The 22,728-nt window shown below is 40.2% G+C and overlaps 1 protein-coding gene across 7 annotated transcripts in view; it reads left to right on the top strand.

Moving 5' to 3' along the window:
- larp1 (La ribonucleoprotein 1, translational regulator) overlaps positions 1-22,728 on the top strand; it is a 48,801-nt gene that overhangs the window by 13,829 nt on the left and 12,244 nt on the right. For 4 of the 7 annotated variants that reach the window (XM_085174749.1, XM_085174747.1, XM_085174750.1 and 1 more), the window contains exons 2-8: positions 7,021-7,085; positions 8,677-8,742; positions 13,042-13,113; positions 15,903-16,053; positions 18,077-18,211; positions 18,736-18,888; positions 21,561-21,723. In XM_085174749.1, the coding sequence (XP_085030875.1) occupies positions 7,021-7,085; positions 8,677-8,742; positions 13,042-13,113; positions 15,903-16,053; positions 18,077-18,211; positions 18,736-18,888; positions 21,561-21,723 (805 nt within the window). The other 3 variants (XM_085174754.1, XM_085174753.1, XM_085174751.1) reach the window with 3 other exon arrangements.

Genomic DNA, 22,728 nt, shown 5'->3' with positions numbered 1-22,728 from the left:
ACTGGGCAGCCCTGTAAGGAATGCTTACATGTCTGTCGAGGAGGATTCCTAGCATGCGGCTCAGATGATCATGAGGTGGCAGTTTAGCTCAACAGCTTGCTTTTTACTACTGAACAACACTTGATTGTCCACTTTTTGCAGAGTTTGGTGGACTATGAAATGTAATTACAGTTTCAGGAACTAGTCTGGTTCATTGCTGCTGTTGGGTTCCCAGAAGTGGTCGAAGCGATATTTAAAAATCTGGTAGTTATTATCAAAAGGGGGGAAAAATTGGAAACATCAACCAAACAATGTGACTCTAAATTGAAACTAAACACAATGCACACTTACAGGAAGACGCCACGTTTTCTCTCTAATCCCATTGCTTTTGCATTACCAGCCTCATTTACCTGGGCACTACCACTTACACAGGTAAGGGAGGGGTAATCAAAACATAAGTAACTTAATAGATGCTGTTAATGGTAAACCTGGCTCCTGATGTCACTTGTCAATTATTATTTTTTTTTAAGATTAGAACCTGTAATAGATACTACGTCCAGAGAAAATCACACTTTTTTTTCCTCTCACTTACCGCTTCTGTTCTGCACTTACTCGCTCACTGATGTAATGGTCATGCAAATCTATCTTTAATAATCCTAATACCACCGAACAGCTGATTTCCCAGAAAAGCAGATGAATCACAGAAGCAGTACGGAGTATAGCAAAAATGGGCAAGCCATCACCCCTTTCACAGAGGACCATAATTTTTTACAGAGAACATAATTTCCTTAGGGATTAATAAAGTATTTTGAGTTTTGATTTTAAATGCACTTTAAAAGTTGGTGTTTTTGCCCAACTGAAACAGCTCCTCTAGAGTCCTGATTGTTGGAGGCCACGTCAGAGTGCTCTGTCACAATGACGAGGTAGAAAGACTCGAGGAAAGTTGAGTGTTTCCTCCGTTGTCCCACTTCCTGTGATTAGGCACAAAATGAACAATCATGCACAACAAGGAGCAGTGAGAATTTTTTTGTAACTACTATTGTTCATACACTAAGCAAACTAAGAAGATAAGAGAGGGCTAAATGCTTGAGGAATTAACACGGATTCCTTGACTAAATAAGTGCAAAGTTGTTACGCTGGTCAGTGTTTCAACATGGGTCTGCTGACAGGAGAGCAGGAGTTTCAGTTATGCATTAACCTGACCCAAATGTGGCTGGAGTTTAAGTGGGTGGGTGGGTGGAAATCTTAGGTGTTTGCAGATGCCTACCTGTGTTCAGGAGGATATGTTCCATCCTGTTTGGTAGTTGAGACTTGGTCACAGAACAATGTGACACGAGAAAATGATCCATGTGTCTTTGGATCTTTACTTATAAGGCCAGTTAAAGCTATTTTTGGTGCTGAGCATACCATGAACAAACTATCCAGCTGAGGAGTGCCATTTGCTCTTCCTAGGTATTAGGGGAGTACAAATTTTAATTGAAGAGTTGCAGGATTTTTTTTGGAGGAAAATTAGTTTGATGTCAGGCTTTTTGCGCAGTTGCTGGTCTCATAACTTTCTGCGGGATCTTCTGTGGAGACGTTTATTCTTTAGCTGAAGAGGCAGGGGTAATAGTTCACACTTTGTCCACTTTTGGCTGCACATTTCTATTTTCCTATGAAGGTCAGGAACAAGGATGTACAAATCTAGGTCAAAATAAACCAAAGTTTTCTTCCATTAATTGTAAAAGTCTTCTACTTTTAGTGATTTTGCAGGTTTAAATTCTATTACAGCAAAACAGATTTCAGGGATTTTTTTTTTCTTGACTTCACTTGTGTCTCAAATTGTATCTGTTGGAATTTTCCTAATTTTGGCGGTAAAATGTGGTAAAATTACTACAGGCCAGGATGATTGAAAAGTCCGGTCATGAGGCCGACTAGCACTGGAGGGTTCCAGCTTAAAATAGCAAACCAGGTTAGCGCAGAATCAGGTTCCTATTTGGAGAAATCCTTCGGTTTCCACCTGCCATTAGTGAGTTTTATCAGACTGGCACATTCATGTGACATTATCAGCCACGATTAGTGTAAGCGGCCAGCTGCTGACGCAACTTTATGCCTGCTAAGTGTGGGATGTTGCGTTCGCCACCTGAAACGTCACCGGGTTATAAGAAGCTTTTGTTTAAGGGTAAAAAGCTGCCAGTTTCACAAAGCAAACATTTAGCTGTTTAATTATTTTCACACAGCTTCTTTATGAAAGACTGCATTGATGAAAACAAAGTAGTAGCCTGGGAGATAGACCTGAAGTCCTCTGATTGGAGCTAATGAGGGGCTGACTAAAAATTGAGCTGTTTGCATCTGCAACAAATCCTTTGTTATTAGAGAAGATCTGCAAATTTGTTGCTCCTCAAAATTGTTCTTTTAAAGGAAGGATGTTTAAAAAATATATATATATAAAAAAAAAATATATATATACACACCTTTCACAGAATTCAGTTACACTGTGATTCTCCTGGCTGGTTGATGTTGAAAGAAAATGTGGTTTTTGAATGTTCTTCATACCGTTTTATCTAAATAGGCATTGCACAAATGTAGTAGCGATCAGAAAGACACCACACCCTCGCCCTGTTTGTTAGCTCATGTTGTGTCATTGCTGTCGTATGTTGCGTCCCATCTTTGATCTCTCCAAGAAATAATTTTTTATTTACTACGCAACTTCTGTTGAGTAATCCCTGGGGGATACAAGGCTCCTAAACGGCCTAGCATGAAGCAAAAGTTAAAGACTGTAGTGTCAGGAAGCTCAAATTAAACCAGTGTTGCACCATCTCCTAAATTCATGGCTCAAAGTTAAACAAACAGTGTAAGTTTGAAGTCCAGGAATCATGTAAATGAAGTCCAGGGATACTACGGGACAGTAAAGAGACATGAGGTTCAGCTTGCAGTGCTCTATTTGATTAAAAACAACTGATTTGAAGGTTAACTCTGATTATTAAGCCTGTGTGTAAGGATATTTGTGGCTCCACATGGGCTGAAGAGTGATGTTGAAAAAGAAAACCTCTGCCGCCTCCTCTTTGTCATCTGCTTAATGTGACCATCTTGAGGTCTTTAGCATTGAATTGCTAACCAAACTGGTCAACTTGCATCATGGGTAATGTACACACATTTCTGTATAGAAATTTTGAATTCAGTGGCTAATTTAATATAATTCCATGCGATTAGCTGGCGAAGCATTTGCTGTGGCTTTCAGTGTTTTCCTCATCCTGACTTGTACTTAAAATGCCTCAGAATCGGCTTATGACGGCGTTCCCAGCCTGGGAAAAAGAGACTGCACAACAGCAAGCATTGAGATGAGAGAATACAATCGGAAAGCCAAACTAAAGGAGAATTAGTTAAATTCTGGATCTTCTTTCTTTTGATGTTTAGTTTTGTCTTTAAGATAAGATAACCTTTATTAGTCCCACACGTGGGAAATTTGTTGGTGCTTAGACAAGCGGCAGACAGATACCCAAATCAAAAATCATATTTACTACCTATAGCGGATTTAAGGGGAAAAGAATTCTCTACAGTCATGCTCTCTGTAAACGTGACCTTTAGTTTGTTTTTCTGAATGCTTATAAGACCAACTTATATTATACTGTAGACTCTTGTGTTTGCACTTATCTCCCTCATCCTTCCCCCGTACACTTTTACTGCACTTCTTAACAGAGCTGAATAATAAAAGGCTGTAAATTTGTGTCCATTTAGAGTTCATTCAGTGTTCTTTAAGTACATAATGGCCTTTTAAAATCTCAGTATGCCTCTGAATTGGCTTCTTACACTGTCATGACACATTTCTTTTAATATTTCTATTTATTAAATTATTAAATAGTTGAAACTCTTCTGATGGTAAATTTCCACCCAGGGAACAACTGTAGGTTCTTGGTCAGTTTCTACCCAGCAGTTGTAGGTTTCTCACCCAGCCCAACCTTTTGTTATTCGTAGTGTTGTTCTGTTTCTAACACATGCAAACGCTCTGACCTGTGAAGTGGACCGTGATTAAGAATGGGTTTGTTTTGGGTATCTGTCTGCCGTTTGTCTAAGCACCAATTAGATTTTAAGTACTTTAAACTGAGGCTATATCGTCAGAACAGTTGATGCCAGACCCTACTGCCTGCTCTTAGACATCTCATTTGCCAGTTGTCCGTCTATCAGTTTTCAGCTGCAGTGAGATGAACCAACAAGGGAAAACAAGAGGTTTGTTCTTTATATTTTCTTATCAGTTTCTCCGGTGCTAAATGAACAAAGCTAAAACAAAATAGAAAATCGGTGGTTGATATTGGATGTTGGTTAGTTAATTGCAAACATCGGTATTGAAAACCAATGCCAACTTTGACCATGTCCTAAGCTAACTATTCATTTTATTTTAAAACACTATGGTGTTTAACCTTGAGAGATTATTAGATCATTGAGAGATAGTTTGAGACGAGGAGTATGGTAAGTCCCTTTGGAGTTGGAGTCAGGGGACACCACTGAAGGCGCCTGTACACAGCTGCTTTACAGCAGCTAAACATGTTGCACTGGTTAAGGTTTTAATCTCATTGTTTCCTGTTGTTTCTACTTTTAAATGTTCATTCATGCACTGTGACTGCAAACCTTTTAGACACCAGAAGCTTTGTCATTACTGGAGGTCGTTGGGAATTTGAAAAATGGCAATGAAATCAGCAATACTGTTTGCCTGGGTCTTTATAAGTTTGTGCCATTTTCATACAGATTCCCAAGTATTGTTTGTTTGTTTTTTTTCCTTCCTAAATGTGAGGTTAGATGCTTTTTTTTTTCTAAGTTGGAAACAGTTTCTTTTGTTTACGGTTACTTGAACGGTGAAAAGACAAGATTTGAGTGATGGGTGTTATGTGGACATGCGATTCAGAAGGTATATGCATTGAAAATATAAGTAGGTTTTCTGGGCCTAGAAATTCCTGTTTGGCTGTACTGTCCTCCAAACCGGAAATATCTTGCTGTCATTAACATGTAGAGCATAGACGCCTCTACTGAAACCCCGGCATGCTGCTTCTCTTTGTGCTTTTGGCGATGTATCCGCCAGAGGATTTTTATTCCCCCTGCTCTCTTTCTTCCTGGTGATTGTCCTCAAGGCGCTTAGTAAGATTTACTCTTTGGTGTGAACTGATGCCTGGGAGCTGGTTGCCTCGCTCGTGTCACTGTGGCTGGTGACAGTGCAGGAGGAGATGGAAAGGAGGAAACATCTCTGATTTCAGGGCATGAGCCAGACAATGAGGTGGCGAGTGTGACTATCATTTTCATTGGGGGGGGAAACTACAGCAATACCAGACTCACTTTAAAGGCTGATAATAACGTGCACGTTTTCTTCAGAACTGGTTTAAGGTAACACGTTTGTGTCTATCTTTCCGAGGTTCTCTGTGTTCTTTTTTTATTTTATGGATAATTGTTGTAATTGTAGCTGGATTGTAGCAATAATTTGTTACTAAGCGTTTAACCCTTTGTTTAAATCCTATATCTACTAATTTACATTCATGTAAGAGATGGTGGTGTGTGCTGCTGTTGAGCTGGTCATGTTGTATGGAGATCACCTGCTGTTTTATGTATTTATTTTAAGGAATAATTCAGATCCTGCTGTGATGTTTTATTTTATTGTTCTGAGGAAGAGCCAACAAAATACACAACACATTAGCTGACAGGCCTCAGTTGAGTAATATATATATTTTAATCCTTTATTGGTTGGTTTGTGTGTTCGGTATGCTAAGTGCTCCATTTTTAAAGGAAAAATATAAAACATTTGTTGGTTTTTATACTTTAACTTAACATAACCTCAAGCTCTTGAAAATCTTTCGCTTTTATTGCCAAGAATTTTATCACCATCACTAGGGCTGTGCGATATGACGAAAATCTCATATCCCAATATAAGACATTTATCGTCCTGACAACGATATAAATCACAAAAATTTGTGTGTTGGCCTATTACCAATGCTGAGAAAATGTCTAATCAGGTGCAGGAGCTAAAAGAAACGTCTGTAAAGGCTGATTTTTGTCGAATTATGACTTTCCCAGTAGGGCTGTGCGATATGACCAAAATCTCATATCCCGATATGAGAATTCTATCGTCCGATAACGATATAAATCACAAAAATGTAACATTTTCTGTAAATTCTGTGAATCTCGGGCAGCTCGACTTGCGTGAAGTGTTTCCAGCTGGGCGTCGTGTACCTGGAGTCGAGTGTTTCAACCGATGCATGAAGCTATACGTTTTTAGAAATAAGTTGTAACGGCCACCTTTTTTTTTTTTTTTTTTTTTTTTTTAATTTATTTTCAAAATTTGAGACTAAGGTTTATTTTTTAGCACCTGGCGGCTCTTTTTTGCTTCTCATCCGTAAACTCTCTGCATACTCTTTCATGTGATTCAGTTTATTTTTAAAGGTCTCAACAGGATCTTGAGCTTTATTGTGAAAGGTTTACGTAGAAAACAAACAAGCGGACAGCAGAGCCACGCAATGGTTTTACCATCATTGTTGCTAACGACAACACGTAAAAACAGGCGCTTGTCCGTCCGTAGTGTGATTATATTAAATATAAGAGGAAGAGTTTCTGACATGCCTTGACATGTTGTTCAATGCACTTTTTGAATTTGTATTCTCCTGTTGTGGCTGCTTATTCGAGTGATTGTGTTGTGTGGGTTTGTTGCAGTGATGTCGCTGGATGCAACAGAGTCAGAAAAGAAGAATGATGGTGTCGGCTTGTAGTTTAGTTTATGTGAAAACAGACACCACAGCAGTTTATTAAAGGGGAAATAAGACGCATAAAGCCAGATTATTCACCGAGAACCTGCCTGCTGCTGGTGGATAAGACAAGTAATGAGAATGTAAATTGAACTGTTTGAAAGACAAGCAAGCGAGTACCTGTGGGAGAAAGAAGCAAGTTTGTCTTATGCAGGGTTTTTTTCCTCCCTACAAGACTCTTCATTTTTAATCAAATGCATATAAATGTTTGTGCTTCTGTCTTACTCTGTTCATGTATGCAGACCAAGTTGTAATGTCAGTCATCTTTGTGTCCCCACAGAGTCCACCGGCCCTGCCAAGGTAGTGAGAGCAGGCAACCCACCTAAAGCCAGGCGTGGTGGCAAGGTAATACTTTGCATGCGTTTGTCCGTGTGTTGAATGTTAAGCAGTGGACAGGTAAAGGGTTTATAATAATTACGAGCTCTAAACGTATTAATATGGCTCAATTTGTTTTTAAAAATCTCGAAGGAAAATTCAGTGCTTTTAAAATCCAGATTGTGTTGATGGGAATTTGTCCAAAGGGAAATTAGCTTACTTGATGGGAAAAATTAGACACTTTCCCCCCATCGAGTAAGCTTATAAGATTTATTTTTGTCTGTCATTGTGTAATAATTCCCAGCCAAGAAATTAAGATTTTATATAATAGGTGAAGTGGCTTTTTATTTCTGTTGTAGTATCAGGCTTTCTGCTTTGGTGTCAAAATGTCAGCAGTAGCAGGGGACTAGACTGGGTGCCACTCCTGCCTGGCAAGAAGACCAAAACGAGGCTAGAGTTCACACAGGCTCAGCAAAACTGGAAATTAGAAGATTGAATCAACAAAATCTGTGTTCTGAGTCTGTTTCTGCTGTGACATTTGGATGGTAGGATCAGAAACTGGCATTAATGGCATTAAAGTGTAGATCCAATTGTCTCAGCTGCTGCTGGTGGTGTAAAGTGTGTGGGGTAATTTCTTGGCACACTTTGGTCCCCTTTAAAATGATGCCTAGTTGAAACTAAACACTGCAGCCTGCTCGAGTAAAGCTATTCCATCATGATCAGTCTTCATGCCACAAAGCTCAAGTCTTCTCTAAACTGGTTTCTTGAACATGATTATGAGCTCACAGCCTCCACAGTGCCCAGATCTCAACCCAATAGTGCAAATTTGATGTGCAGCTGACAAATCTGCAGCAACCTGATGATATTTTGTCAATATGCACGAAAATCACCCAAGAAATCTTTCCATAAACTTAATAAATCTATTAACACAGTTCTGATGGAAAAAGGGGCGGTCCTACCTGGTATTAGAAAAATGTATCTAATGAAATATTTGCTGAGTGTAAATGAGATGACAGCCTTTATTTTATGACATGAGCTGAAGGAAAGTTGTTTTTCCCCCCCCCCCATGTGACAGCTCGAGCGCAGGTATTTAATGCCTCGAGAAATGTGCAGTCACCTCCTCTCACATGCTGGAATGCAGATGTGCTCGCAGTGAACCAATGGCATGCGAGATGAAGCCTTTCATTCAGAACTTCCCACCCCTTTTGTCTGACACTGTAGTACTCTACAGTTGGTGGTTTGTAGCCACACCTTGACCATAAACTTTTTATGGCTGGTTTGGAGTTAACTACCCAGTCCCAGGAACAAAAGACAGAAACTGGCAATCAGCCGGCAACACATTGCTGAAGATAAACAGTAAAAGCTGTAAAAACACTCATGTAAAGTGTTTTTTAACCAGATTATACTTGAGCTTAAGGTGTAAGGACTACAGCGGTACTGCCTGTTCAGACATGATCAGTTTTTAGACTGCATTTTAACCTGAGAGGTGTTTATCTTTTTTCCCTTTTTCTCTATTTCTTGAAGAAATTGACATTTTTAAACAGAAAAGCAGCAATCGGATGGGTTTTTTCCCCCTCTTTTCCCCAATTTCTTCGTAATTTCTTTGTTTTTTTGTCCTCAGGTTGGAGACTTCGGAGATACGAACAGCTGGCCAACTCCAGGGGAGATTGCAACTAAAGACATGCAGGTAGGTGGTGGTTGTTGTTATTGTTATTACTGCGTGTTGTATTTTTGTAGCCTGGTACATGTAGAAGATACACTGGAGAGATTAAGCTCTGTTTCAGCTGACTACATTGTTTGATGTTTGAGTAGAAGCCGCGACATCCATACGTGCGCAACAGGTTTTTTTTTATACTATGAGATATATCTGATTTGCATTTTTTTTTTCTTTTGCGCTCAGCTGGTGCATTAGGTTTCAGCTGTAGACTGATATGATGATATGTCATTTCATTCTGGTTAGAGAACTTTTCCTTTTTAGAATTGGTTCTTTCAACCCATTCCTTCGGAGCACATCTGTCTTGTAGAGAAAAGCATTAGCAGAAAGGTTTTTGAAAATTTGTGTTCAGGAGTTGTTGTGTCTTTGAAAAATATGGACCAAAATTGCAGAAAATTTCTGCAGGTTAAAGGGTCACAAAATCTGAGGTAGAGCATGTAGAGACTGCTCTGGGACGAATGTACGAACTGGAGCCTTTATAAGCGAGCTGTGGTGTTACGGGGTCTGGAGGAAATCCTTTTTATAGTAATGGGAAGAAGGTGAAGACCGGAGGGAACACAAGCGTTGCAACAGTTTAGAGTTGGAAGCAGATTTCAGTAACTTTTAAGTTAAAAATATTCACCAAGCAAAATGAGGAGTCGAGCCTGCTACACTTTGCTGTAGTGGGTGTTTGCAGCTTTCTTCAATGGGTATTTTAGTGGCTGTAATTACACGCCAGCTAAACAGCACATCCAGACAGAGCAGTCTGCTTCTGCTGGCCCTGACTTTGTGTCCCCAGGATTGATTGTTTCTTTTAAGGTGTGGGTTAGCCAAGATTTGCCACCATGTCTCCATCTGTGGAGACAAAGCACAGATGGCTGACCACAAAACGAGCAGCTGCCAATTTTTTTTTTTTACTCTTAAGGATTAGTTTCTTTTTTCTTTCAAAAAGAGAAAATTGTGACAGTATCTAAGGCCTGAGTCATTTTAAACTCAGTGAGTTTAAAATGACTTTGCATGTTTTATTGTGATTAAAATGTTAGCTATTTCTAGGAGTAAGCTGTTCTGAGTCTTCAAGCTTCCTATTTGGTTACTTAAATGCCTTAAAAAACGTCCAAATGAGTCATTGATCCTGCAGTAGCACCTTAGTGTTAAACCTTCAAATTTGAGGGATGTTTACAGGTTTGTTGGGCCTGCGCTGTCTCCTGTCATGTAGCAAAATAACTTGTAAGGAGGTGGGAGTCTGTTAAAATTGCATTAATGTACATTAAAAAAAAGTCTCTACTCTGCTAGTGATTAACTCATCCTGAAACCCGCCTGCATATAAGCTTTACCCAGAGGTCCATGACACTCTAAGCCCCTCCCCTCTAAACTGCACTTGTCCCTTAGAGCTGCAGGTCAGCTGTGGGATGTGTCTAATTTGTGTCCACCAAGAGTAGCACCAGCAGTCAGTCACCCCCCAGAACTGTTTTCTATTTCTGGTCTCTGGATGACAGTATGTCACTGGGCAAGCAACCCCCGGTAACCTCCCCTATTTTAGGCAGGCAGGTCTGAGGGAACATGAAGGAGAGAGCGTGTCCTCGAGCACGAAAATGTGGGTCATATCATCAGCACCAGGAATAACCTGCAGGACTGGTGGGAAGGGTGGAGTCTGGAGGTAGGCCAAGGCCTGGGAAAGGATGTCCTTTTAGGGATCCCCCCTCGAAGAAGCCACCCCTGGATCTGTGGTGGTGCTATTCTTAGGGGGGGGGGGCTGAAGTTCGCCATCCATCATGCAACATTCAAAGGTGTAAATCAGTCACTCAATTCCACGGATTACTCATGCAGGGGACTCTGATATTTAAGAGAAGGTGGGGAATTTGCATAGTGTACTTTAATTTTCCAGTGCTGTGGTTAAAGTCAAACCTAAGGTCTGTCAGTAAGCATGAAGTTAATCTGCTTTTTTTTTAAGTTTTAAAATTGTCTTCCATGATACAACATGAACTACAGCACAGCAATGCAAGCAGAAAGTACTTCACACTTGTTTGGGCAGCCCGCAGAGATTCAAAGAAACGTGCGGTGCAATAACACATTTAGACAAAACACATTACAACTATATTTTAACAAAGTGTAAAGTCCAGACACTGAAAGTAGATTTGAATTAGTAATAAAAGGGTTTATGCTACTTTTTTGTTGTAAGATTAATTAGATGAATAAATTGGATCCAAGTTTAGCAACAGTTTTGTAATACTAATCAAGCTAGGTTGCACTTTTTTTTTATTTCTTCTTCTTTCTTTTTTTTAAATCAGTGAAAAACTGAAAAGCGTGTACACACCTCTGTTTTGGGACAAATGTTTAGAATAATCATCAAATAAAGAGGTTGTCTTCCTCCCCTCACCCCCAACCGCTTGCTGCAGATGACGGCTTCTTCCTGTTTAAAAGGCCCTTTTTCCGTCCCAATGCTTGCTCATTGGGAGTCATGTGATTGTTGGGATTTTGCTGGCTCATGCTTACCTTACAGTATAAAATGCTTTGGGGCGACTGTTGTCGTGCTTATACTAGTCAAGTTGATTAGGCAGCAGATCCTGTTTGGGTCACTTACAGCGTTGCGACTTATTGGTTGACCTGTGATGCAAACTTGCTGAACTGGCCCCTCAGTTTACATGTGAAGAAAAGCCGTTTTCTCAGTTGTTCCCATCCACCATCAGTTTGTTTAACACAACCAACATATTTTATTATATTTTATTCTACTGTATATAGTATTTTATTTTATTCTATTCTGTACAGTTGTATACTGTATTTATTCTTATTATATTCTAATTTTGCTACATAACTTTTGCACTGTCCACTTCCTGCTGTGACAAAACAAATTTTCCACGTGTGGGACTGATAAAGGTTATCTTATCTTATTAAGAAGGTGCTAGATTTTTAACCTTTCAGATTTTTTGCTTCAGGCTGACCACAGCCACTCCAGCTTTTTGTAGGAGCATGCATGTACTCCACTATCAACAAATTATGCTGTGTTGCTATATTGAGGATATTGGTACATAAAATAATTAAATTGGCTTGTGGGCTAGTAAAAATTGGATCCACTGGCCCACTTGCCTAGTGGGGAATAATTATGATGATGAACACTGAAGTGCAAAAATCTCCCTAATCCATCTTAATTTATTACAATTTAATGTTTTTATATTTAAAAATTTGCAAAAAATAATTGTATAAAATTCAGTGTGTCATGTTATTAGCCCTTTTGTGCCATTACAGTCAGAACCACTCCACACCTCTTAGAGAGCAGCAGCCTAAGTAGCTACTGCCACATATATAACTGTAGGTTGTCTGAGTCATGCAGGCAGAAGAAAGCCCCTCTTCCCCTGCAGTCCGGGGAGAAAAGCCATATACATGCATGTGACTGTTTAGTCCACAGTGGCTTCTGGTGTCATGTCATCTATACCTGATTGTATTTTCATTTTTCACCCCATTTTTATCATCTCATCAGTGTCCTGCCTGTAATTTTCTTTCTTTCATTCACCCACCGTAAATAGCAGGGCGGTGCTGCTTTCTGGGCTGGGTTTTTGGTTAACTGTTCCTATGCTCGGGATTAGAAATGTCTCATTATGAAAGTGGCTGAAACAGACGCGTCACCAGTGCCTTCCTGTAGCGCAGGAAGAATGACTCAGCATCGTTGTGATCCTAGCTTTGTGCGGCTGAAAATGCAGACAGCAGTGTTATTGATTAAGAAAACTCACTGAACCGCTCACACCTGATCCTTTAATGGTTTATCGCACACCATTCTGTCATCGCTGAAAGTATCCTCACTCCTCTTCCAAGCTGCACAGATTTCACAGCAATAAAACCTCTTGATGTTATGACACACATTAGCTTTGTCTCCACTGAGATGAGCTTGGCTGTACTGTGGAAGGCCCAGAGGGAGCTCGGCCGACTAATAGTTGCAGCAGATGCTTCTTATTATCCACAGCTTGTGCAACATTGACTTGGCATTTTCATTGTTTTTGACAACACCAATAAAAAGCATGATGTTGTTGGAGTAGAGGAGCGCAGGCTATAAAAGCCCAGTAGGTCTGATCTGCACTATATCCGAAAACTACCAGATTCTAACTATAGGGTTGGGAAGTACACTGGTTAATTGGTCAGGTGCTAGAAAGCTTTGATCCATTTTAACTGCTTAGCATTAGAGCTTCTTCTTCTTTTTTTTTTTTAAACATCTTTACATACCGCACGTGTGTGTTTGTCTGTCTGTGCATCATGGTCCACCTCATTGTCTTCTCTAAACTGCTCTTCCCTCCCTCTGTTCAGATCGAGGCAGTGACACGGACCGTGTCCTGCCCGCCGACTGTCAGGCAGGTCAGAGACTCATGGAAATTCACTGTAAGTTCAACCCATGAACCCTGCTGCCTGCCTACCTGTTCACTTTCAATAACTGTATCTGATTTTTAGACCAAAAACAAGTGAAATATGTAAAACTTAGCATTACACTCACAGAGGTATCGCTTTACCCTTTTTAGAGTTAAACAAAAATCCAGATAACTCACTTTTTGACTAAAGACATTTGTGCTGTGACTGTTATTTGTAATTTTTCTGTATGTGAAAGAAGTTTTTGAACATTTCTTTTAAGACACTGGGTAAGCCTTGTGCCTTTAAGTGGCCGTATCCCATGGTAACCTTAGGAGAGCCTTTGTTATGAGCCAAACTGTCAACTTCTGTCCATTTAAACTCAGAGGAAATCTCAGTATTTTCTTCCCATTAACAACAATCATTACTCAGTGAGCAGTAAGTTAATGACTTTTTTATTTTTTTATGATTCTTCTGTCAGTGTCATTTTGCATCATCATCATCATCATCTGCTGAGTCATGTAATGGTCACCGGTGCCATGTTTTTGATTCATTATGCAGTTTTTGAGGGGGGCCTGTTGTGTTGTTCCTTTGTTTCTGTCACATATGATGGTGGAGCTCATATAATGAGGTCAGCATATTTGTAAATGTAATCTCTGAGTCAGATGTTCAAGCTCCAGGCTGCTCAAAGCAGCTGATGTCAAAGGGTTTTATAAGCTATTATGATCTGATGTCAGAGGAGGCGGAGCCTACAAGTTTTGTGCTCTTTTCGGAAGCCTGGTGAGGGGCAGTCAATCGGAAGTGGGGTCAGAGGGAGAGGGGGTGTTAAGGAGACAGGCGCTAAAATAAAAATTGCTGCAGTGGAGCCAAAAAGCAGAAATGAGCATCGTAGATTGCCATCAAGGGCACAGCATAGTAGATAAATGTAGACAAGAATTTGGACTGTTGAATAAAACAGTACTACATGTGCTAGAACAGAAAGTGATTTTCAGACTCAGTATTGCTACAAAACTCTGCACTACTGAATTCGGAAAACCTGTTGCGCTGTTAGGATTTTGTTCTTTTTCTTTCCTTCTCATTTATCCCATTTTATTCCAAATTAGATTTAAAAGATTTGTTCATTCTAAGCTTGGCCTAAAGAAAGAGTTGGCAAAAGATGATAACAGCGATAACCCAATAAAGCCAGACTTCTTTGCTTTGTGCTATTTGTGTTCTCTATATTGTATAATATAGGGGTTGGATGCCATCTGAGGTAAAAAGTTAACATTCTTTTGGAGTTGGTTTAACTTTTTTTTTGTCTTTATAGCTCAGTGATTTCTTTGGAAGAATTTTACATTGGTTAAAGGGGTTAATAATATATTAGCTGACTGAATCATTGTAGGGTAAGTCTCAAAAATAAACTTCACAGTATGTAATGTTTAGGCCCAGCACGTGTCAGCTTTGCATAGTACACAGTTATATATTTGAAAGGAATGTAGCTGGTGTGTAAGGTCAGATGTGCAGTCACTGTCTGAAATCGTATTAAGAATTATGAGTGATCTGGTTTATGTTCACCTGAGGTAATTATTTTCAGCAAAGTGGAGCGTTCGAGCCTTGCAAGATTCTTAATTTTCTGTTGGAGATACAAAGTTAAAAAGACAGATTACAAGTTGTCTCTCTTAATGCTACAAACAAATAAAGTTATGTGTAATACAAATGCTTTCAGTAGCAAGATTTGAAATGGGTTCCTTCAGCTTTTGGTGTAATTTAATTTCAAATTGCTTTTATTTTGTAGTATAATTTAATATTTTGCACTTTTTTTTAATGTTGCGTTTTTTTACAGACTGCTTTCTTTCTTACTGTTGTTCAGAAATACCTGGTCTGGTCTTTGAATTGAGTTTGTATGATCATATTAAACTTAATAAAGTGTGTGTGTGTGTGTGTGTGTGTGTGTGTGTGTGTGTGTGTGTGTGTGTGTGTGTGTGTGTGTGTGTGTTTTCATGGAAATGAACTTGCTTTTATTTATCCAACTTAACACAAATTTACGTGACTCTTGTGCAAAGACCTCAGGAGTGCCAGAGTTTGCAGATATGCATGTTGCTGATAGCTGAGCTGTCGTAACACAGAGGAGCGGCTGATTTGAATAAACTACTATATCAGCTCTGGGAGCAAAGATAACCAGAAGAGCCACTTTATATATGGTGAACTACCCAGTGTCCGTTACTGTGCCAGGATAGGCTGGGGTGTAGGGCAGTAGGAGCAGTGTGTTACTCTGCTGCAGTCCCAAAAAAAGGTCACGTAAACCCCAAACCACAAGCAAAGTTGCCTTTGTCCCAATTACCTTTATGACCTGGTGGGTATTTGCAGTTTTAGCCTTCATTAAACATCAATCCCACAATATTTATTAATCCAAAGCCTCTTGATTTTACACACTAGACTGCTGCTGTAGGAGCTTCTTTTTCCTGTTTGCATTCGATTTATTGCAAACTTCTTTATCGGTACAATATACCGAGTTGCTCAACTCTAGGTCAAGATTCTAAAAGTGATGTTGGTTTAGGGAAAATGAGCCCTTGGTTACTGAAAGCTAACCTGTCCAGTCAAAGTGCCAACTGTTAAAGGTTTTTAAATAATGCTTCCAGTTCAGATTTTACTGAAATCAAATGGTAAAAATGTGTAACATTATACAGAATCTTTGCCAGTGTAATTTCTTAAGCAAGTGTATTAAGAATTCATTGTGGCAAGTTCCATATAATTCAAGTCTTACATGAAATTGTCTCAGTCTCCTTTCATGGACTTTTCTTCGCCTCCTCTAAATAGCGGTTTGAATGTGTTTCCCGTCTACTTAGGGCACCAAAAAGACGATGGTTAAAAAGGAGTCAAAGGAGAAAAGGGAGAGCAATGAAGAGAGCAAGGAGAACGTGAAGGCCAAGTCAGACGACTCGGGAGAGGAAAAGAACGGTGACGACGACTCCCAGAAGAATGGACCGAAGAAAAAAGGTGACCAATGATCAAACTGATTTAATCATTTGTCTATAATTATAGTGCTTGCTAAAGAATCTGGTTTTGACATTAAAACGTTTGAAGTCCACTCTGAGCTTTTGGGGTTATGGCTTTTAAATAATTGGCTTCATTAGTATCTGGTGCTAAAGTTGGTGGTAAGGTTGATGAAATACAAATGAAAGGATTTCAGTTAAGCAGCTCTAAAAATGGCAGTATTGACTCCAGAACTTTGAACTAAAAGACGTTAGGATTGTGCTGCTGGATTTTTTTATTTTTTATTTTGTTTGTTTTTGCTTTTAAATGGCCAATCAAAGGATGACTAATGCAAACCAGTACAGGGGTACACATTATGCGGTAGATGATTTTGTGCTCTCCACTTGTGCCTTTGCAAATACGCCGTACTCCCCGTGTAATATCAGAGAACAAAAGTCCACCTTTGCCTACGTTTATCAGTGTTTCAAATGCGTCGCTTGATGCGTTCACTCCGTGTAAAGGGTAAAGTGAGTGCAAGATAAGTTGGGTCTTTCATGGCTGCTTAAAGCGTGTTTTAATTGTAATAACCACGTTAGTAGTGTGGGAGCAAATCTAAATAAGCAGAGTCAGTTACAGTACAAGGTTGTATCACTCGAAGTCAAATACAGGTTGCCTTTTAAATTCATGCCCATAAGAGATCATTTAGGAGAAGTTTGTGGTGGCTGGTTATAGTTTAGCAGTTTTGGCAGCAGTTAAAGGTTTAAACCGTGCCAGCCAGGCAGCCAGCGAGTGCTTTCTGACCTTCACAGCATAGCTGGCCCTCAGTGTGCATGGCTGAATTTGCTCCGTGTGTGTGGAGGAGGGGGGCGTTTCCTGGCTCTCATGTTTTCATCACCCCTCAAAAAACATACCGGCATACAAATGGTCTGGCACGAATTTTAGCACCGACCTGCCCGTTCGTTTTCTTTTCCTAACAATTCAGGCCAGTTGTTGTATTGATGAAGAGGCTTAAACAATGAAGTTATTTATACACTGAATTGCAGTATTTAAGATCAGTGCATACAGTGCACATTTGTATGTACTCGTATCAATTTTAAAGCAGTTGGGTTTATAATAGTAAAACTTCTTGTTCCTGGAGATGCTTTTGTCGGTTTTTGTATATGTGCTGTGGAGGTGATGAGTTTCATGTCTCTTCTCTGACTAAAATGGTAAAATGAAGAGAACTTGAACAACTCTGATCACAGTATTGAAGCAAATGAATTGTGTTTTTCGTGCCCATCAAAAAGGTTTTGGCTTTCAGCCACAGGTAAATCACCAGGACTCTGAGTAAAACAGGCTCTGTTTTAAGTAGAGTTTAATTGGCTCTAGTTGTCCAGCAGGCTGCCTTGCAGAGCTGCAGTTTAAAAGGACAGCTGATTGTCACGTGGACACATGGGTAAGGTTTTCAGATACCATAAGCAGGAGGGAGGGAGAAGGGAAATGACGGCAATTGCCACAAAATGTGGAATATAAGTATATTTACAAGCTACCTTTCAAGCGAGATGCATAAGTAAACAAAGAACTGCTGCGAAGTACAAGCAACCAAGTATTTTAAGAACAAGAGGGTTGATGACCACATCTCTTACATTTGCAGGGACACATCACTTCCCTTCTTTATTGCACGTGCTGTCTATCACAAACTTAACCACATGTCCACACAACACCCTGACAACCAGCAGTCCTTTCAGATGGCAGTTCTGTGAGGCACCCTGCTGGACAGCCAGGGTACTGCAGGATACATTTACATCTATGAAAGTCCTGGAAGCGATGATCAGTTTTTCAGAATAAAAGTTGTATGTTTATCACATGCACATATCTAAAGGCCATTAGAATCAGCCAATCATCTAGCTTACAGATATGCTGTTTCTAAACACAAAAAGCATGGTGGTGATTAAGATATTCATTTGGTAGATGTAAGAATGAATAAATAAAAAAAAGTCATCTGAAACAGTCTGTGGATTTGTTCTTCCTTTTAACGGTGTTTCCTCTACATGTCATTTGAAAACAGGAAACAAGCAGAAGTGGGTTCCTCTGATGATCGAGGTGAAGTCAGAGGGGCCCAGGGAGCGCTCGGCCTCTAGGAACAACAGCAGACAGAATGAAAACCCGCGCCTGCCTCCCAACGCCAGGAACGACCTCAGAGGTCAGTCTGTGATGTCTTCACTTGGTAACAGGTTTATTTTGGGTGAGAGGTAGTAGGAAGTTGGCTCCACATGGCGGTCATCTCTGGTGCTTGCACATGATAGCACATCTGAATATGCAACTACTGGAAGGGGCTTTGCTGCCGTGTCTTTAGATGTTGATAATACAGAGCATATTATTACATTTAGCTGGTTGAGAAAGTGCACATGACTCAGCAGCAGGATGTGGAGAGATTTGTGTGTGTGTGTGTGTGTGTGTGTGTGCATGCTCGACTGCTAATTTTATACTTCTGCTTTGATAGCTTCACTATTCAGCTGTGCACTTCACGTATTACTCCACTTGTGTTCAGGAAATGAAATCTACTCGCTGTTAGGAAGACGCTGTATTGTATTCAAATGTGTTTTATCACAATTTAGAAAACTAGTAAGAAAGAGAATTAGTTCGCCTCATTGGATATTTGTTCGGACCTACTTATCCAGTCTGGTTTAGTGTTTGCTGACAGGAATATGGTTGGCTTCCCTGCAGATTGGCATAGCCAAAAGTATGAGCGCGAGTGGCGTGACGACCACGATGAGGTTTCCAGCGTGAAGAGTGAGGGGGCGCCATTCCGCGGAGGATTCAGAGGTCGAGGACGTGGAAGAGGAAGAGGTCGGGGACGAGGCAGAGGTGCCGGGAGAGGTACGTCTTACTCGTTTTAGACGACTCAAAAATATCAAAAGAACACTTTTTTTTCACCGCTAGGCAGGTGTCCTAAGTAATATAGTTTTTCTTCTCTTGGTTTGTGGTCATGAACATCGCTTTTGTTTTTTTTAAGCACAGTAAGTTTTTTTTTTTTTCCCTTTTAAGTTAAAAGGCTGACCAGACTGCACTGACAAATCAGTATCATGCAGGATACTTACACACTGAAATTGACAATGTGATGTAAATACAGTACACTGTGGGTTCATTGAATGTGCACTGGTGCAAGAGAGAGATCACAATATTTCAAGGAAATTTGATACAAGAAAAAAATGTAGGTAAACAAAGGGCATGTTCAGACCTTGTCCTGAGTCACTGTCATTCATGACATGTTTCCTAATTTGAGGTCTGAATGCACTGAAGCAAGGTGGTAGCCAGATAATAGTGAAATAGCAGTGACACAGCAGAAGTCACATCTCAGCACAAAAGTAGCCTTGTAGTGTTTTCTCTGGAAATTCTAAGTAAAAGGTATAACATGATTTCTTAATGCTGGAGAAAACGAGCTGCACAGTATTGTCACATAATAAAGCGTTTCTTCCTTGGATGGCGTATCCTGGTTGGAGCTTTTTAACCAGCAGCAGCAGAAACTTCCATCCACCATTTGTTTGTCCTGTTATATGGACCGCAGCTAGCAACGCTTGTTTGAATGTGTTTACATTTGAGCTGCACTGGCTGTACTCTACCGTGTATTTTTTAGCCCCAAGTGGCGAAACAAGTTTATTTTTCACTGTTAGCAGGAACTGTTTTCATGCATATTTTTGCAGAGTATTGTGTGTGGAGATTGTTGAAGTAGGCCTCTTTATAGATACTGAATCATCATTGGAGGCACATGAGTGTTCCGCAATCTTGGACGTGCCATTGTGCACACCAGGGGACGTAAACGTGGGGTATCGCTATATAACATTTTTATATCACTTAAGACTTTACAGCTATTATTGCAGGCGCTGTGATATGGCAGAGCGCTTGGTATCACTATAACAGATGTGCTGCAGAAGTGATGAGCTCTTCATGTCTCTTCTCTGACTAAACATCTGTGGAGAGAACGTTCACAACTCTGATCTCAGCACTGAAAGTAAAGCTACCTGGGCTAAATCTTTTCAAAATTACTTTCACAGGAGACATCTCAGTTTTTAATTTTGTACCGTTTGGTTGGTGATGTCAGTGTTTTGAGTGCTTTGACAAACCCATTACCCACACAGCGTTTGTGGAAAGACTCCCCATGAACTTTAGTGAACTTGTCTTAATAGTATAGTTTGAGGGTTTTACTTCCAGTCCAGTCTTCTGTTCATCTGCAATCATGGAGTACAGCAACTTTCTCTTTATCAACGTTTCAAGGATTTAAGCTGGTGAACTGGATGAATTAAGTTGGTACAGGTAGACAGTGTCTTATCTAGTTTTGGTTGCTTTGGCTGCCACGGCTCTGAATCCGAGTGTTTGATGACCCTGATCTGGCCCCCACCAAGGCTAGAGTAAAAACAGAAAAGTGCAATAACAACCAGAGAGTGTTGGAATGAGGACTGGCCTTGGCTCCAGCAGGAGAAACTGATTTTTCCCAAAGGCTTGTTGGTTTTGGCCAGAGTCTCCCTCCCACTTCCCTGCTGTTTTCACTCTTTTCATACATACATCGTCCCTTATTCCTGCCCCCCCACCTCTCTCTTCATGTACTCATTTTCCTCCGTTTATCCTACACCCTCCTTCCCAGAAGCACCGGCTACTCATAAACTTTATAACGGTGCCCAAAAATGTGAGTGAAGCAAATTTATTTCCACTTTTCTCCCTTTTTTTTAAAAAAACGTTTTTGAGGTTGTTGACTTTGAGCAGCGCTGAAGAGACTTTCAGTTAATGCTCAGCACATGAACTTTGTCTTTGTGTATTTACTCAGCCCTCAAGTGGGTGCCCTCCTACATATGCCAATACACACACACACACACACACACACACACACACAGTGTAATTGTATTTTAAGAGGCTCACTGCTCCTTCACTTCTGCGCTCTTTATGATTTACATCTTAACACATTTTTTTTCTTAGCTGTGCCTTGAATAGCTTTTGAGTTAAACTTGAGACTTATTCTCATTAATCTGCTTGTACTTACTGAGTGTCAGTCTGCTGTTTTCATTCTTGTGTAACCTTCGATAAGTCTTACTCCTAACTATAACTAGCAGCGTAAGTGACAATATGGTACGAAAGAGATGCAATAAATGGAACATTTAAAAACTATTCTTAGGGGATTTTTAATAGAAATGGTGAAACAGAACAAAATTAACAGTACTTGAATAAGAATGAATGCTTTGGGGGTGAGTGTCAGTATAAGAGTCTTCTCTCAGGTCTTCAATGTGAGAGCCATCAGATAGCATCGATCTGAGAACAAAGATGCACTTCCCAATCAATTTTGCTGCCTACTAATAGCAAGTGGAAGAATTTTAATCTTTTGATTGGCTGGTTTTTCAAGAAATGAATAGTAAAGGGGAAAAACGATGTGAGCACTGATAGCTGAGAAGGTTCAAAACGCAGAGAGCATCTGCTGTTCCGTGCACCGTCTTTCACACGAGTAATGTATGCACGCCGTGCTGCACGCTTTCTGTCTAACCGACTGCTCCTCTCCCTTCAAGGCCACTACGACTATCACTACAGCTACAAGTCCTACGACGTAAAAGACGGACCCTACGGACAGAAGTTCAGCAACTCAGTGACCTACTATTACGACAACATGAGCAGCAATGACCTTTACTCTGTCGATCAGGATCTGCTGAAGGACTACATCAAGCGGCAAATGTGAGTTTAGCTTCTCTGTCACAGGAATAGGTCAATGTCGGGGGTAAACGCGGTCAGACATTATGTGCAGATGTGCTGCAGAAGTGATGAGCTCTTCATGTCTCTTCTCTGACTAAATGACGGTGGAGAGAACTTTTCACAACTCTGATCTCAGCATTGAAGCATAATGAGATGAAATGATTGGCTTTTGCAAAGATGGCAGACCTTAAGGTTGCATGATGTCACATCTTGACTTCATGGCTTGGCTTTTCTTCCTCCTAACATTAGATCTGCTTAGTTTGGGAAATTGCTGCACTAATGTCAGTTGAATGGGTTCTACTGGTAGAAACTGTTACTAGACATTTGTGGTGTGGCGCTGGAGATGGAGCTAAACATCATCTGTTCTTGACACTAGCAGCTTGAGCCTCTACACTTGAATCTGGTTGGTGGCCGAGTTGCACTGTGATTTGCTTGATAAGGAAACATGGAAAAAAGACAGTATTTCTGATTCTGCAACATCAGCTTTGATCATTTGCGTTCATCTTTCAGCACTTTGCAGTCGCATCTCACTCTCCAGATTCTTTGAGTATTGTGACCTCATTTGTCTGGCACCAGATTTAAATGGCTGTTGTTCCGCCTTATCGTGTCATAGTCTGGATTTTGTTTTAGGCAAATTATCTGTGTGACACGGACACACACAACGAACCAAACTATGATGGATCAAAAAGAAACTGGTTTCATCACATCTTTGTTCCCATTACAGTCAACTGCTTTAAACCAGAGCTGTTAAACTGATTGAAGTTGATCAGCTCCTCAGGGCCCAGTTTGATCTTGGGAGGTTCAGATTTCAACTGACGTCTAGAAATCCTTCAAAGTTTTCATACGTTTACACTCCTGTGTTGTAAGACTGTTATCCCCACAGCAGGACTAGCAGTGCATTTCACTGATGAAATTGGAGTCATTTTTCACTCTTTGGAAAGTCACACATTTAGTTGATTTTGGACTCTTTCAGAAAGCCACATTTGG

Source organism: Neolamprologus multifasciatus, chromosome 10 (genome assembly GCF_963576455.1).
Source record: "Neolamprologus multifasciatus chromosome 10, fNeoMul1.2, whole genome shotgun sequence".
NCBI lineage: Eukaryota > Metazoa > Chordata > Actinopteri > Cichliformes > Cichlidae > Neolamprologus > Neolamprologus multifasciatus.
Note: the sequence above shows the minus strand (reverse complement) of the source record. Positions and strands in the feature narration are given on the sequence as shown.